The sequence below is a fragment of the Schistocerca serialis genome, chromosome 7 (assembly GCF_023864345.2).
Source record: "Schistocerca serialis cubense isolate TAMUIC-IGC-003099 chromosome 7, iqSchSeri2.2, whole genome shotgun sequence".
In the NCBI taxonomy this organism is placed as follows: Eukaryota; Metazoa; Arthropoda; class Insecta; order Orthoptera; family Acrididae; genus Schistocerca; species Schistocerca serialis.
The window spans coordinates 358068562-358085652 of record NC_064644.1 but is presented as its reverse complement, the minus strand read 5'-3'; the positions used below and the strand labels follow the sequence as shown (position 1 = coordinate 358085652).

Here is a 17091-nt window from a genome sequence, read left to right as displayed (position 1 = left end):
GTGGAGGTACAGCAGCCTGTTCTTCTCCAACAGCCGAAACCAAAGAAAATAGTGATGTTGGACAATGGGGATCTGAAACGAAATCTACATTCTAACACATCCCCAAGGACCAGAAGGATATTTTCGCTCTGCAGCGGAGTGTGCGCTGATATGAAACTTCCTGGCAGATTAAAACAACGTGCCGGACCGAGACTTGAACTTGGGACCTTTGCCTTTGGCGGGCAAGTGCTCTATCATCTGAGCTACCCAAGCTCGGCTCACAACCCCTCCTCACAGTTTTCCTTCCGCCAGTATCTCATCTCCTACCAGACTTCTGTGAAGTCTGGAAGGTAGGAGATGGGGTACTGGTGGAATTAAAGCTGTGAGGACGGATCGTGAGTCGTGCTTGGGTAGCTCAGATGGTAGAGCATTTGTCCGCGAAAGGCAGCGGTAACGAGTTCGAGTTTCGGTCCGGCACACAGTTTTAATCTACCAGGAAGTTTCACGTCTCAGAGGTGATCCACTGGTTCAGGTCGGGACTCTAAGCAGGCCAGTCCGTTTCAGGAGTGTTACTGTCCACAAACCATTTTCTAACAGATGCTGCTTTATGGCAGGATTCATTTTCATGCTGATCCAGTCACCACCTCAAGAAACTTCTCCTGTATTGTGCGCAGTAGGCGATGCTGTAAGATGTCTTCATACCACGCCCCATTCAGCTTTTTCTTCAGCACTATGAGCAGTCCTCACCATAACTATGAAAAACATTCCCATGCCCCAACACCACCTCCTCCGTACTTCATTGTTGGCACTATACGTGTTGACAGGTAACGTTCTCCAGGCGTTCGCCAAAGACAATCTTTCCATCGTATTGCGCCACAGAGTACGGCATGATTCATCACTCCCAGTCCCTCTTTTCCACCCATCTACTGTCCTGTGGCGTGCCTCTTTATACCATCTCAAACGTCGCTTAGGATTGATTACAGTGGCTTATGACGAACTGCTCGAATATTGTACCCCAATCAAGTCCCCACGCACAGTCACTGTGTTCAAAAAAATGGCTCTGAGCACTATGGGACTTAACATCTATGGTCATCAGTCCCCTAGAATTTAGAACTTCTTAAACCTAACTAACCTAAGGACACCACACAACACCCAGTCATCACGAGGCAGACAAAATCCCTGACCCCGCTGGGAATCGAACCCGGGAACCCGGGCGTGGGAAACGAGAACGCTACCGCACGACCACGAGATGTGGACAGTCACTGTGTTAGTTGGCCCGCTGGTATCTGAAACTCACGAGAGATTCTCACCGCTGATTTCAGGCGATTTTTCATCAGCCACCCTCCCCATTACTCAACGACCCCTGTCCGTCATTATATGAGACCTGCCTGGACTTTGTTTAGCAGTGGCTATTCCTTCTCGTTCTCACTTCACAGTCACATCACCAACAGTCTACTCGGGCAGCTTTAGAAGGGTTGAAATGCCCCTGATGGATTTATTACTCAGATGACATTCAATGACTAGTCCACATTCAAGGTCACTGACCTCTCCTGACCTACCTGTCCTGCTGTTGCTGCTTTCCTACTGACAACACAACACTGCCCGTCCTCTTTTTATAATGGCAGCTCTGCCTCCCGTGACATCTAGTAGTCAATTCCGCGCCACATAGGATTGTACAAATAAGTTTGATCAGATAGTGTATATTGTGTCTTAGTCGTTAGGACCGTCAATTCTGCTTCGCTTATATTTTCCTGGTGAAAAGTTCCCAAAAGGCAGAAAACTCCCTCATAAGCCCTCAGATCAACAGTTTCACGTAAGCGTATACACACTGCATAAACTTTACTATAATGAGAAGCAAACTCATAGAACTGACTTAGATGATTTTCTTCGCTACCTCCGAAAGGATGGGAGGTGGTACTTTCTAATTTCAATAGTAAACACTTGTTGTAACGAAACAAAACACCCACCTCTACAGCACTATTGAGGGTACGCAAGTAACCACCTTTCGGGAGACAAGCTCCTATTATCAGGTACTGTTATGCGGAACTATTAAAAAAACATGTAACCACCACGTTTTCCAACAGTACAGATGTCCTCTTTGTGCACAATGAATTGATTTTCCCTGCCCGTTACGCCATATTGATATTCCCGTAGTTTTATGAATACTTTCTACCTTCCACTTCTTTTGTAAAGAACTTATAATACCACACCTTCATTGGACTTTCAGAAGTTTTTTTATCTACACTTTGATCTTCTAGATAATTCGTTTGATTTCCAAGATGGTTATAACTTCGTTCTTGTTTCATTATCTTGACAATTTTTTATTTTATATGTTCGACTCCTCTAAAGGCAAGTAGTTTTGCCTTATCAGCAGAGATCTGCATACTATAAACTTGGTTCAATTTGTGCTCTGTTGTTTCCAGTTTATTTTCATCATCATATACAGTGTTTTTAACTGTTCATCACAGTGTAAGCAATGGTGTATTTCTATGTTACATGATAAAAAAAAAATAAAAAAATTCAATCTATTTGTGGCGCCATAGACAGACCTAGAAGAAGACAAAGAAAATAAATAATATTAAATATTGTTACTGAGGCGTTAGGGAGCTGATTGGAGAGTGTGCTGGACGAACAAAATTGTAAATACTTAAACTGTAGCTTATTATCAAAAAAAGAATCGAACACTTTACAATTACTAAAATACGCAATTTAATAGAGGGAACACTGATGACTAGTAAATAACGTAGTTAAATCCAGTGCTCGGCACTTCAGTAAATATAGTTCTTAAAATGCGTGGGTAGGTGAAAAAAAAGTTCGCCGCACGTAAGTGGCCCAAAAATAAAATCTCCTTCCCTTTCTTATGAGAACAATGTGAAGTACGAAACAGCTGCAGCAAGAATTATTAATTGGCGTAAGGCGTTGCTCGTTAACAGACAATTACATGTCAGGAAGTGCAGTTGATCAAATAAAATAACTACACTTAGCAATTGCATAAATTACCACGGCGAAGCTCCGTCTAATTAAATTTTGCATATAAATTTTACTAACTAGCAAGATGTCTCGCTCCTAAAGACCATCTTACGGGAACACCGACCAATATCAAGTGAACAAAATTTCTCTACATAAAACTTGAATAACATTTAAGACACGTGCAGGATAAAAGAATCAACGGCTGTCGCCCCAAGCAAATAAGTTTTACAATGGACGAAGATGCTATAGGATTTAATCGAAATTGGGTTAGGAATACAAGATGCCCATTAGCCATTAGTAATTATTTTAAGGCACCTTAAGCTTGCGTCAAAACATGTCTCCTCAGGCAGGCAGACTATCATGCTTATAATCTCAGTGAGCCTTACGGCGCAATGACCGATCAAAAATCACTAGGAACAGGGCGCGAAATTTGTGAGACCACCATGGCAAATTACCTAAAACAATAGGGTGCCGCAAACGGCTGAACCAAATTATGCTAAGAAAAGCCTCTAGACGGTGTTGCTTAGATTCACTTAGGTGGTTTTTAGAGGCAATCAGCTGTGGTAAATACACTACTGGCCATTAAAATTGCTACACCACGAAGATGACTTGCTACAGACGCGAAATTTAACCGACAGGAAGAAGATGCTGTGATATGCAAATCATGAGCTATTCAGAGCATTCACACAAGATTGGCGCCGGTGGCGACACCTACAATTTGCTGACATGAGGAACGTTTCCAACCGATTTCTCATACACAAACAGCAGTTGACTGGAGTTGCCTGGTAAAACGTTGTTGTGATGCCTCGTATAAGGAGAAGAAATGCGCAACATCACGTTTACGACTTTGATAAAGGTCCGATTGTAGCCTATCGCGATTGCGGTTTATCGTATCGCGACATTGCTGCTCGCGTTGGTCGGGATCCAATGACTGTTAGCAGAATATGGAATCGGTGGGTTCAGGAAGGTAATACGGAACGCCGTGCTGGATCCTAACGGCCTCGTATCACTAGCAGTCGATATGACAGGCATCTTAACCGCATGGCTGTAACGGATCGTGCAGCAACGTCTCGATACCTGAGTCAACAGATGGGAACGTTTCCAAGACAACAACCATCTGTCCGAACAGTTCAACGACGCTTGCAGCAGCATGGACTATCAGCTCGGAGACCATGACTGTGGTTACCCTTGACGCTGCGTCACAGACAGGAGCGCCTGCGATGGTGACTTCAACGACGAACCTGGGTGGACAAATTGCAAAACGTCATTTTTTCGGATAAATCCATTTTCTGTTTACGGCATCATGATGGTCTCATCCGTGTTAGGCGACATCGCTGTGAACGCACATTGGAAGTGTACTCCTCATCGCCATACTGGCGTATCACCCGGCGTGATGATATGGGGTGCCATTGGTTACACGTATCGGTCACCTCTTGTTCGCACTGACCGCACTTTGAACAGTGGACGTTACATTTCATATGTGTTACGACCCGTGGCTCTACCCTTCATTCGATCCCTGCGAAACCCTACGTTTCAGCAGGGTAATGCACGACCGCGTGTTGCAGGTCCTGTACGGGCCTTTCTGGATACAGAATAATGCTCGACTGCTGCCCTGGCCAGCACATTCTCCAGATCTCTCACCAATTGAAAACGTCTGGTCAATGGTGGCCGAGCAAATGGCTCGTCACAATAAGCCAATCTCTACTCTTGATGAACTGTGGTATCGTGTTGAAGCTGCATGGGCAGCTGTACCTGTACACGCCATCCAAGGTCTGTTTGAGTCAATGCCCAGGCATATGAAGGCCGTTATTACGGCCAGAGGTGGATGTTCCAGGTACTGATTCCTCAGGATCTATGCACCCAAATTGCTTGGAAATGTAATCACATGTCCGTTCTAGTAGAATATATTTGTCCAATGAATACCCGTTTACTAGGCGCTCAGTCCGGAACCGCGGGACTGCTACGGTCGCAAGTTCGAATCCTGCCTCGGGCATGGATGTTTGTGATGTCCTTAGGTTAGTTAGGTTTAACTAGTTCTAAGTTCTAGGGGACTGATGACCACAGATGTTAAGTCCCATAGTGCTCAGAACCATTTGAACCAATACCCGTTTATCATCTGCAGTTCTTCTTGGTGTAGCAATTTTAATGGCCAGTAGTGTAGTAAGCGAAACATAATCATAAAGCCCCTCTGGCCAGTATCATGTGTAACTAAAATATAGAACGCCAAAGTACGGCCAACATTTTAGCTCAAGGGGTTGCAGACAAGCAAACAATGACAGTAGCCGATCAAACATACAGAAAGAATTAGCTAAGCCTGGTGGGTGGCAACGCAAATAAACAAATAAATCACAATAAGCTTTGACGAAAAAAAAACACAACCAAGAAGGAGTTGTGCGACATAAATGGAAGGTAATAGGCATGTTTCTACATCTGAACGTTGTTTATTCAAATTTCGCGGCAGCCGCGTATGTGTGACGCTAGTGGCGCGTCTGTGAGGATGCAAATCAGGTTTTCTTCAAACACACGTGAGCGTTTATTACCTTTGAGATTGGACGTGGTGAGTTGCTGCTAGTCAAGAATGCCTTTAAGGCTACGAAGACGCCATTATCAACAGCTCACAGAGTTTGAACGAGGTCGTGCAGTAGGGCTACCAGAAAATGAATGTTCCTTCTGCGGTGCTGCAGAAATACTTCGCAGGAATGTAACCACTGTAAGCGATTGCTAGCAGCGGTGGTGACGAGAATGTACGGTCGCAAGAAAACCGGGATCTGGACGGCCACGTGGTACTACCGACAGGGAAGACCATTGTGTTCGGCGTACGGCCATGGCGCATAGTACTGCATCTGCAGCAGCAGTTTGAGCAGCATTTGGCGCCAGAGTGACACAACGAACTTTTACAAATAGGCTCCGAACCAGACGCCCTGTAGCGTGCATTCCACTGGCCGCAAATCACCGGCGTTTGCGTCTTCAGTGGTGTCAAGCGAGAGCTCAATGGAGAGTAGGGTGGAGGTCTGCTGTGTTCCCTGATGAAGTCTGGGTCTGCCTTGGTACCAGTGATGCCGTGTGTTGGTTAGAAGGAGGTTGGTTGAGTACCTGCAACCAACGTACCTGTGTGCTAGAAACACTGGACCTACACCTGGAGCTATGACTGGGGTACGATTTCGTATGACAACAGGAGCACTCTCGTGGTTACCCCACGTACCCTGAATGCAAATTTATGCGTCAGTATGATGATTCGATCTGTTGTGCTACCATTCATGAACAGCTTTCAAACTGGTTCAAATGACTCTGAGCACTATGGGACTTAACTTCTGAGGTCATCAGTCTCCTAGAACTTAGAACTACTTAAACCTAACTAACCTAAGGAGATCTAACACATCCATGCCCGAGGCAGGATTCGAACCGGCGACCGTAGCGGTCGCGCGGTTCCAGACTGTAGCGCCTGGAACAGCTTTCCGCGGTGTCTGCTCCAACAGGATAACGCTCACCCATATACGCTGTTGTAACGCAACATGCTCTACGGACTGTCGACATGTTACCTTGGCTTGCTAGATCACCAGCTCTGTCTCCAATCGACGACACATGGCACATCATCAGCCGACAATTCCAGAGTCGTATATAACCAGCATTAACCATCCCCGCATTGACCGACCAATTGCGACAGGCGTGGGATCTGACATCTAGCACCTATACAACACAAAGCATGCACGTTTGCATGATTGCGTTCAACATTCTGGTGGTACACTGGTTATTGATGTACCAGCATTTCACATTTGCAATGGCTTATCTGGCGCATACATTATCCTGTGATAGGAGAGCATTATGCTGACCCCATGACGTTCCATACTGCAACCAGTGACGCCATTGGCGGAGGATGATCGTGGTCCACTGACAACGTGTATGGATTGGTTAAGGTGTACATTTGTCTCTTTCACATGTTCACTGCTAAGCCAGACAGACACACAGGACACCCATAGTACACACCACCGAAAATCCTACAACTCCCATGATACAGTTACCCCTGGCAATCTTCATAAACCCATCACTTCATTGTTCTCTGTGTAAATGTTTTATAAACAGTCAACAATTCATATTTTGTCTTTTAACCAAAACAAATCACTATGTGCATTTCATTTTTGAGAAAATATTCAATTTTAAGGCTATTTAAAATGTTACTATGTATTAAATTTTTAGAAAGGGGGTGAAATAACAATGAAGAAAAAATTATGTTACAGATAGAATAACATACTGTAGTCAAATGTTCAAATGCGTGTGAAATCTTATGGGACTTAACTGCTAAGGTTATCATCCCTAAACTTACACACTACTTAACCTAAATTATCCTAAGTACAAACACACACACCCATGCCCGAGGGAGGACTCGAACCTCCGCCGGGATCAGCGGCACAGTCCATGACTGCAGCTCCTTAGACCATACTGTAGTCATTACTTCATAAACCATAATACAGTTTTGTGACAAAGCTATATGTCATGATGATAAAAGCCGTCCCTCGTGTTCATTAGTTCTTGTGGTACTTGAAATGTAACGGAAGCTGTCCAAATTCTCCTGTTTGTCAAATCTGCCTACTCGTTTAATAACAGAAAATAATAAATGACGCTTCTGCGAAAGTTACTTTCTGGTAGCGGTGCCAGACCCGTCTTTTGTGTTAATACGGCGCCTTGGCAGCAGAAAATGGAGTCTCGGACCAGCTTTCCATGTAGTGGAGAAATCGCAGCTTTGAGTTTTACGGTGAGGGACGAGGGCGCCACCAGCCGAGGCGGCGTGTCCGCTGGTTATCTCTCAGGCCGCCCGTGAATACCGCTACAAACCGCCCCGACTCGACCGTTCCCTCGTTTCATTGCTTTGGGCATGTCGTAGCTCACTCAAAGAAACCGAAGCTAACTGAACTATTTTCATCTGCTACAAAATTTGCTCTTTGCCGGAGATGCGATATTTAATCACCACTTGCTCTGATTCGGTACTCCCGTCTGAAGATAAGCAGAAATATTCAGAATGGTTCCGCAAAACCATATGCATAGTTGTGTATTAGAAATGGAAGATGGGCGAGTGATGTGGGTCTTGCACTCCTTGTGGAGGGGACACACCGGTTGCCACCCTGCATACTGTCCCTTGGAGGTGTCAAACATTTAAGCTTTCAAGTCAGTGCATCAAAAGATATGGCCATTCAGTTATGTCACTTATTTGATACTCGCGAACTCTATCATCAAAAGCTATAGATGAACTATTTGTATGCGAGTCGGGCCTGGTGATCTACCGATAAAGCGTGTGCCTGGAAACCGAGAGGTTGCGGGATCGAATTTCAGTCGGGCCACGGCCTTCGTTCTAAATTAGTCCTCAAAGATGTGAGTAGTCGCCATAAACCACACTTGTTTCGGATTACACCCTAAACTCTAGGTCCCCTTTCCCTGGTTGGATAACTAGGTTAGATTAGTGACACACAATTCGCTGAAGCGGCGCACTACAGAAAGACTTGCATCAAGCGACTGAGCGACCCAAAATTATTATTATTATCTTCATATTTAGTTACATTTGTATGGTACCCTCAGAGTGTAAGTCCTGTTGGCAATTGTCAGGTTTTTTCGGGTGATGACAACTGACCGCATCGAATAGCGGAGTGCAACTCTAGTCAGCCGCATTGGTGGAGGAATGGAATGACTTACCACAAGAACTCTTTACCAACCTTGTGGCCAACATGGGAGCACGTTTCAGAGCATTGTAGCGTTATGAGTATGTGGGCGAGTTAGTAGTCCACCTAGGGCTGGTAGTGAGGAGAGCTGAATTTGCCTGCTGGGCTGGATGCAAGTTGGTGGGACGAGGACGTCACACGGCTGCCCCATGTGATCTCAGGTGAGAGACAAGGAGCGTGTCGCCAGAAAGGAGAAAGGCCCAAAGCTGGGAATTTGGATGGCTGATGCACACATGACCTTTGTTCAGGAGAAAGGAGATTGCTGGCCGGTGTAGCTGTGCGGTTCAAGGCGTTTCAGTCTGGAACTGCGTGACCACTACGGTCGCAGGTTCGAATCCTGCCTCGGGCATGGATGTGTGTGATGTCCTTAGGTTACTTAGGTTTAAGTAGTTCTACGTTCTAGGGGACTGACGACCTCAGAAGTTAAGTCCCATAGTGCTCAGAGCCATTTGAACCATTTTTGATAGGAGATCCACCAAAAATGGCAGAATGTCAGACAAGCTGAAAGATGGCTTCTTATTGCTTTTCGAGAACCTATAATTTCATAGTAAAATATTATATAAAATCAGCCTCAGAAAAATGGGGCGCATCCGGTGACGCAACAATATTTCAATATCTTTAATATTACAGAAGTTAATATTTCACAGTGTAAGATGCAATATTATGAGATTTACTTCTTCTAGTATTGAAGACAACTTTATAAGTTGAAATGACATGTTGAATGTCACAATATTAGCACAAAAATAGATGCTTTTACACTGTTTGCAAATGACAAAAAAAAAAAAAAAAAAAAAAAAAAAAAAAAACTGTTGTCGGGATAACGCATCTCGTCAACATCAAAAAGTGAAATAATCCTAAACACAACAATATTAATATATTAACTCTCAGAAGGTTAAATTATCAAATGGTTCAAATGGCTCTGAGCACTATGGGACTTAACATCTGAGGTCATCAGTCCCCTAGAACTTAGAACTACTTAAACCTAACTAACCTAAGGACATCACACACATCCATTCCCAAGGCAGGATTTGAACCTGCGACCATCGCGGTCGCGCGGTTCCAGACTGAAGCACCTAGAACCGCTCGGCTACACTGGCCGACTTAAATTATCCTAAACATGACAATATTAAAGATTAACTAGAAGTTTCTTTACAAAATTGTTCCTACATTTACATTGTGATGTTGGTCAGTACTATGAAAACCGTCCGATTCTGGTTCAAAGTTCGGTACTATTTTTAGGACGACAATCAAGTCTACAGTGGATACTTAGTTATGCGACAAATTGAGCAAAAGATTACCTGGGCTCACTCGAGTTTACAGTGGACACACGCTGGTGAACCAAAAAGTTTACACCTCTGCATGCGGTATTTACCTTAGGCTGCAATGAGCTGTCGTCTACTAGGCCGCTCTCTTCCTCTCAAATTCCTATAAACTCATTACACCTAAGCTGAATTTTCCAGCAGAAACTTTCTTTACGTTTCTCGTTATGTGAGAGAACATGTACTCCCCCAGTTTTAGAATGTGGTGATATACACGCACATGGTTGGAGCAGTGTGCATATTATAATGCTCTCTCAGTTCTTGCAAGAACAGTTAACTAGTTAGCTCGTTCGTTTCTCCACAGTTGGAGCTAAACGATGCTACAACTAATTTGTAGCTGGATATCAGCTGCTGTGAACGCAGTGTTTACACAAATTACTCTTCTGTGTCGTACAGAGCGTTATGTGCTCCATTCTGGACTTGAGCCAATTCAGAGAAGAGTCCTCAAAAATTTACATCTTGTCTTACTCATAGCCGACCTGTCTCCCCACCTGGGTTCTTTCGTGCTTCACGTCACAGTTTTTTCAACCAATAGGAGCGTTCCTCTTATTTTGTGGAAACTCTAACAATCGCAAGGTGCCTACCATTAAATTGCGTCGAAACTTTGGCTCTTTTCTCCTTCCCAGCGCGTTTCCGCCAATCGGACGTTTTGTGCCCATTCCAGACACCTAAATGCGTACACTGACTCTCTCACGTGTGTACCTCTCGCTGGACACATGATCGAAAGTGCGTCACTGGTCTTGTTTTGTATCCATTTGGAGTTTCAAAATGCAGTTTTCTAAAAGCTTTCTTTCCTGTCGTCCCTCAGATGGGCCGCCGGCCGAAGATGCCGAGCGGTTCTAGGCGCTTCAGTCTGGAACCGCGCGACCGCTACGGTCGCAGGTTCGAATCCTGCCTCAGGCATGGATGTGTGTGATGTCCTTAGGTTTAAGTAGTTCTAGGGGACTGATGACCTCAGAAGTTAAGTGCCATAGTGCTCAGAGCCATATGAACCATTTTTTTCAGATGGGCCATTATACTTGCTCTCCCTGTCTGAGTCACCTGGTCGCTCGTTGACTTTTCGACTGGGACACCCCTTTAAGTGGTTTCCATGGTACCTCCTGTAGCGCGGCCTTGCCTCTTCCCTCATCCCTCTGAATTCCAAACTGAAACGCCTCTCACTGCTTGTCTCACCTTCCGCTCAGACATGCATTATAGGAATGGCGTGTTAATTACCATTGATTGAGTGTTACCCCTTTTTGCATTACATACATAAGTTAGGTGTCATATTCACCTTCCTGTTGCGATGTATGAAGCTCTCATGCAAGGTGTGAATCTGACCTTCATTTATTTTGCCACTTTACAACAGTGAATAAATATTTTTGCGAAAAGTTTCTCCATTAACGACTTTAAACGCTGCATACAATATCTCAGATGATAACATTACATCATAGCTATCATTTCTGATAGCTAAATATATGTATATATCTTATTTCTTGGGTTATAATATTTTTTATATCTTTTCATTATGCAAATATTTGTCAGAACATCGTGTCCTCCACAATTACACAGCAAATGATTACAGCACGAATACCTCATGTACGTCATATTGTCATATTTGAGTATTCATTTAATGAACACATTACTATACTATCACAAATTGATTTAAATATTAATTACAATTGATAATACGAAAGAAGTGGTCTGTCGCATGTGTTAGTTGACACTACTTCTGTGAAAGAGTGCCAAAAAACACTTCTGACAAGCAGGCCTATATAATTGTTTAAACGATATTTAATGACAAGCTGGTGTCATTTATCATGAGCACAAGGATATTGGCGTATTTATTTGCGGACAAACCTTTATTTATATTTATTGTGAATGGGCTGAGTGTGACAGAATGTTTGTAACATTTCTGTATTTAAATATTGTTGTAATATATTAGTTTAGTCTGAGTAGTTTAGTTTGAGTCAGATCATGTCTCTAGGGTTTAAGAACGACTTAATTTTGTTGGGGGCAGCCTTCAGCCAATGCAAAAGTAGACAGTAGCCCATCACCACGGGAGTCGGGTGGAGACTGGCTTTTTCGAATGAAGAGCGCTAGGGAGCGATTCTGCAGACTCGGATGTTCATTCTGGAAGGAGCCATATCTGGTTGTGGTGACGAACGATAGCGATTCTGGAAGGTGAACAGCCCCTACCATACTTCAACTTCTGTGGGGAATTTATATTTTGATATGTCTGATCGTGCTCCAGAGTAGAACTCAACTTTTTCCGCTTGTATTACAGAACTGAGTATAGACAGAGTATGAGTTACTGTTGTTTGTATCGGGTGAGTTAATTTGTACATCAGCATGTTGAACTCCGAACTTTTTTGGGTTAGTGAATATTTCATGTATTGTAATCACGAAATGGACTTAGTTTTCGCATTTTTGACAACAATTATTTTGGGTGTTTTGCTACCATTCTCGTAAGGTTGTCATCGTAACTTTACTGCACTTGACAAGGGTATTTTCTGTCTATATTTTAATCGAATATCGTAGGATCACTTCCCGTTTACCTGAGATGTTCTTTCTTGAATAAATATTATTCCACATGATGTGATTCTTGAGTTTCTCCCGGCGTATTTGATAATCAAAATATCCACGGGTGTACTGCCGGTCTAGTGTCCAACGGGCACAATATTTCGGCGATGATACATGTCGCCATCATCAGGTGAACTGACGGACTGAGCTCCTGTGAACGTGCTGCGCACTATCTCTGACGCAGAGAGTCTACTCCAGGAATTGGAACATCTGAGAACTGTATTTCTTAAAAATGGGTACTCAGAGTGGCAGATTCAACGTGCTCTCCGCCCAACCACTACAGCACAACCTATGGAGATGGATGAAATCACGAGGGAGGAGGTAGGCACTGCGTTTATTCCATATACAGGCGCACTCTCGGGGAAAATCGCCCACATTCTGAAGAAACACCAGGCCGGAACTGTGTTTTGTCCTCCAAATAAAACTCGTGCACTGGTGGGGAGCGCCAAAGATGACCTCGGTTTGAGGAAGGCCGGCGTGTACCAGATTCCGTGTCAATGTGGCAAGTCGTATATTGGTCAGAAGATGCGTACCGTCGAGGGTCGATGCCGTGAACACCAGAGGCACTCTCGACTGATGTATCCGAGCAAGTCGGCGGTCGCTGAACATTGTTTGTCGGAAAATCACGCTATGGAGTATGAACGCACGAGGATTCTGGTACAGACGTCGAGATACTGGGACAGTGTTGTTGGAGAGACCATCGAAATTCGCACCAATGACGACCTCATAAACCGTGACTGTGGCTATAATCTTAGCAAGGCTTGGGAACCAGCGATTGGGTTAATCAAGAGTAAATCGAGCAAACGTATAGTTGTGACGACCACGGCGGACAGAGCCATCACACCGACGTCATCTCAGACGCCGCCGCAATCTGTTCCACCGTGCGATCATGGCGCGGGGAGCGAACGGCGGAAGGAGCGCGCTGCGGGCGGAGGGTATTTAAATCGGCCGCCGCCGCGACCGAACCCAGTTCCCTTTGAGCAACCATAGCGTACGGATCTCCGTGCCGGCACGTTCACAGGAGCTCAGTCCGTCAGTTCACCTGATGATGGCGACATGTTTGATCGCCGAAATATTGTGCCCGTTGGACACTGTAGACCGGCAGTACACCCGTGGATATTTTGATTATTATTCCACTTAATTCTCTGTAGTCTACATCAATTACAAACATTAGAGCAGAACCCATGTTATTAAAGTATTCATTTAAGTTTTATTTTGTATTTGTGGGTATTTTATTAAATCGCAATTTTAGCCAGTGCACAGACTATTTAACTGAACGATCGTAGCAGCAGCTTATTATTTGCAGCGAATTAGCTGCGGGGGATGAAAGCAGACGTGTGCGGCTTTACCCTATGATTACGCTTTTTAGGCAGAGCAGTGCATAGCTCAAATACCTGAAGGACAAGTAAGTGCAATTAAAAACGCAACTGGTTTGCTCGAATGGAACTGTTTAGAAGAGCAACTACACTAGCAGTAACCGTTAGGTACGGTCACCGCATGCACTGCCCTTTTCGGTAATCACGCATCCTATTAAGATCCATGTCCAGCGTTTTGTAATGTCCAGGGGACCATCATAAATCGCGGTGACTTGAGTATAATTATTGTCCTTGAATAACAGTGTCATTTCTGTTCGTCAAAATGCTTAATGAGTTCTATTGCCTGCTGTGCGCCGGCCGCGGTGACCGAGCGGTTCCTGGCACTTCAGTCCGGAATCGCGCGACGGCTGCGGTCGCAGGTTCGAATCCTGCCTCGGGCATGGATGTGTGTGATGTCCTTAGGCTAGTTTTGTTTAAGCAGTTATAAGTTCTAGGGGACTGATAACCTCAGATGTTAAGTCCCATAGTGCTCATAGCCTGCTGTGCTATACTGTTCTTTCTATGCACGGTCAAGTTTCATCGAGCGTGTTTTTTGGCAGTGACATCATGAGAAAGTTACATCTGCCTTAGAGTTTTGCAGACCTGTGTAGTTATATAATTTTATTTTTTGGCGGTTGTAATTGTACTGCATTAAAGCAGAACTACGAACGTCAATGTTATTGTTTCAGGTTGACATTTACCGTTTCTCCATTTCCTGGGCACGGGTACTCCCCTTGGGTGACGTCAGTCAAGTCAACCCATTGGGCGTGGAATACTACAACAAACTAATCGACCTGCTGATTGCCAATGGAATTGAGCCTATGGTAAGACAAACTACCTCAACAGACTTTACTATCTGGATAAAATAATTTTGTAATACTAAGTTATTTTGAATTTCTAACAGCAACCTTTCTTCTTCCACGGAGGTAGATGCAAATCAAGTGCGCGAAATTAACAAAAATAATTTTAGATTTCGAGGATTTGTCACACACTATCCAAAGACAGACTTTTACTTCAGTCTGATCCCATACACAAATACATCATTGCAAATAAAATTATACTGTGATTTGTAATTCTTGTCTACATGACTCAAGACGAAGGAACAATTTTTGCCCAGGCGCACAGAATAGAGACAAGTGAATAAGGCTATTTAGTGCCCTCTAATATTGTGTCATGTCATCCCGAATGGCCAATGGGGCTTCGCATCCACAGGAATACATTAACTGTGGTTTTTGTCGAGTTTAATAGACATTTTGCACCTTCTGTTCCATAGCTGGATACGGAACTTCTTGGGCAGTTCAGTACGTCACCAAGTAGACCTGAAACACATACACATGTTGAACTCTACAGGGGTGGTGAGGAGGTGTGGCACCCTGGGGTCATTATTCGTGTTGGACTGTTGGACATCATATCCACTCAACACTGAGTAACGGCTTTTCCAGAAGATTCCTAGCCGATTATATATTGCTTTATACGTCTCATCACTTCTGTGCCTCCGTTAACGCATACAAATCGTTTCCTGGATATTTAAATTCTTTACTGCTAGCTTAGTCTCGTTCGTCTCGTGATTTCATTCTATCTGTGCGCGAGTCCCGTCAACGAACGTAGATAGTGTAATACACATTAATATGTGCATTTTCCATAAATAACTACTGTTTCAAGGTTACAAAATCATTCCTCATGGACCGAAGGTACACAAAACAGGACAGAAAACTGTTGGAGAAGCAACTATAAAGCATGCCAAATTTAAAAGTAAACAAAATTTTCAAGATTCGTAATGTTTTATAGAAGCTCGAAAATTAATACAGACCTTCATGCGAGGCGCTTTTAACACTTACCAAAGTGGAACATTGTTGCAGAATCTGGCGAAAATCCAAAGAGATTCTGGTCGTATGTAAATTACAACAGGAGCTGCTAATGCTACCGATGACAGCGCCACCAAAGCGGATTTACTCAACATGTTTTTCCGAAATTTCATCACCAAAGAGGGGTGCAGTAAATATTCCAGAATTAATGTCAAGAACAGCTCACAAACTGCAGATTTTAGAAGTATATACCCTTGGTGTAGCGATGCTGCTTATGTCACTAAATAAAGTCTTCTGGTCCAAATTGTATACCAGTTAGGTTCCTTTCAGAGTATGCTGATGAAATAGCTCGATATTTAAGGACTTTGTACAACGCTCGCCCGACGAAAGATTCGTATCTAAGGATTGCAAAAGTTGCGCAGAGCGCACCAATACACAAGAAAGGAAATAGGAGTCAACGCTGAATTACAAACTCATATCAAAGACATCAATCTGCAGTAACATTCTGGAACATGTGCCGTCTTGGAACATTATCAAATACCTCGAAGAAGAAACGATTTGTTGGCTCTTACACGTCACGGTTTCAGAAAATATCGTATTTTGAAACACGAGTGGCTCTTCATTCACACGAAGTAATGAGTACTATTGACTGGGCACGTCAGGTTGATTCCATATGTCCATATTTCCAGAAGGCTTTTGACACCGCTCCTCACAAATGGCTTCTAATCAAATTGCATGTCCTTGGATTATCGTCTCAGCTATGACAGCCTGGGTTCGTAGCAACTGACGGGAAGTCGTCGAGTGAAACAGAAATTACGTATGTCCGGCGATCCACAGGAGGTGTTAAAGTCCCTCTGCTGTTTCTAATCTACATAAACAATTCGGGAGGGATTGTAAACAGCCCTCTTATATTATTTGCAGTTGACCGTCTAGTGATGTCACCGGAAAATGAATACGAATTACAGAATATTTCAGAGGAGATATCTGTATGGCACGAAAAGTGAAAATTGACTCTGAATAACAAAAAAATGTGAAACCTTGCACATGAGTACAAAAAATGCATTAAATTTGTGTTATACGATTCAATTACGACTACGAATAACTTAATATGGAAGTAAGACGTAGAAAATTTTGTGGGGAAGGCGAAGCAAAGACTACGTTTTATAGGTAGAACACTTTCAGATATGCTACGAAGACTTCCTTCACTGCGCTTGTCCGTCCTCTGCTAGAGTATTTATGAGTGGTGTGGGATTCTTACAAGATAACATTGACGCAAGACATGCAAAAACTTCAAAGAAGGGCAGCTCGTTTTGTGTTATCGCGAAACTGAGGAGATAGTTTCACGCATATAATACGTGATTGGGGGTGGCAATCACTAAAACAAGGCGAGATC

At 43.7% G+C, this 17091-nt stretch overlaps 1 protein-coding gene across 1 annotated transcript in view; it reads left to right on the top strand.

Annotated features, from left to right (window-relative positions):
- Positions 1–17091, top strand: part of LOC126413089 (myrosinase 1-like) — a 298790-nt gene that overhangs the window by 58517 nt on the left and 223182 nt on the right. The window contains exon 3 of the mRNA XM_050082984.1: positions 14583–14717. Within this exon, the coding sequence (XP_049938941.1) occupies positions 14583–14717 (135 nt within the window). The remainder of the gene's footprint in view (positions 1–14582; positions 14718–17091) is intronic.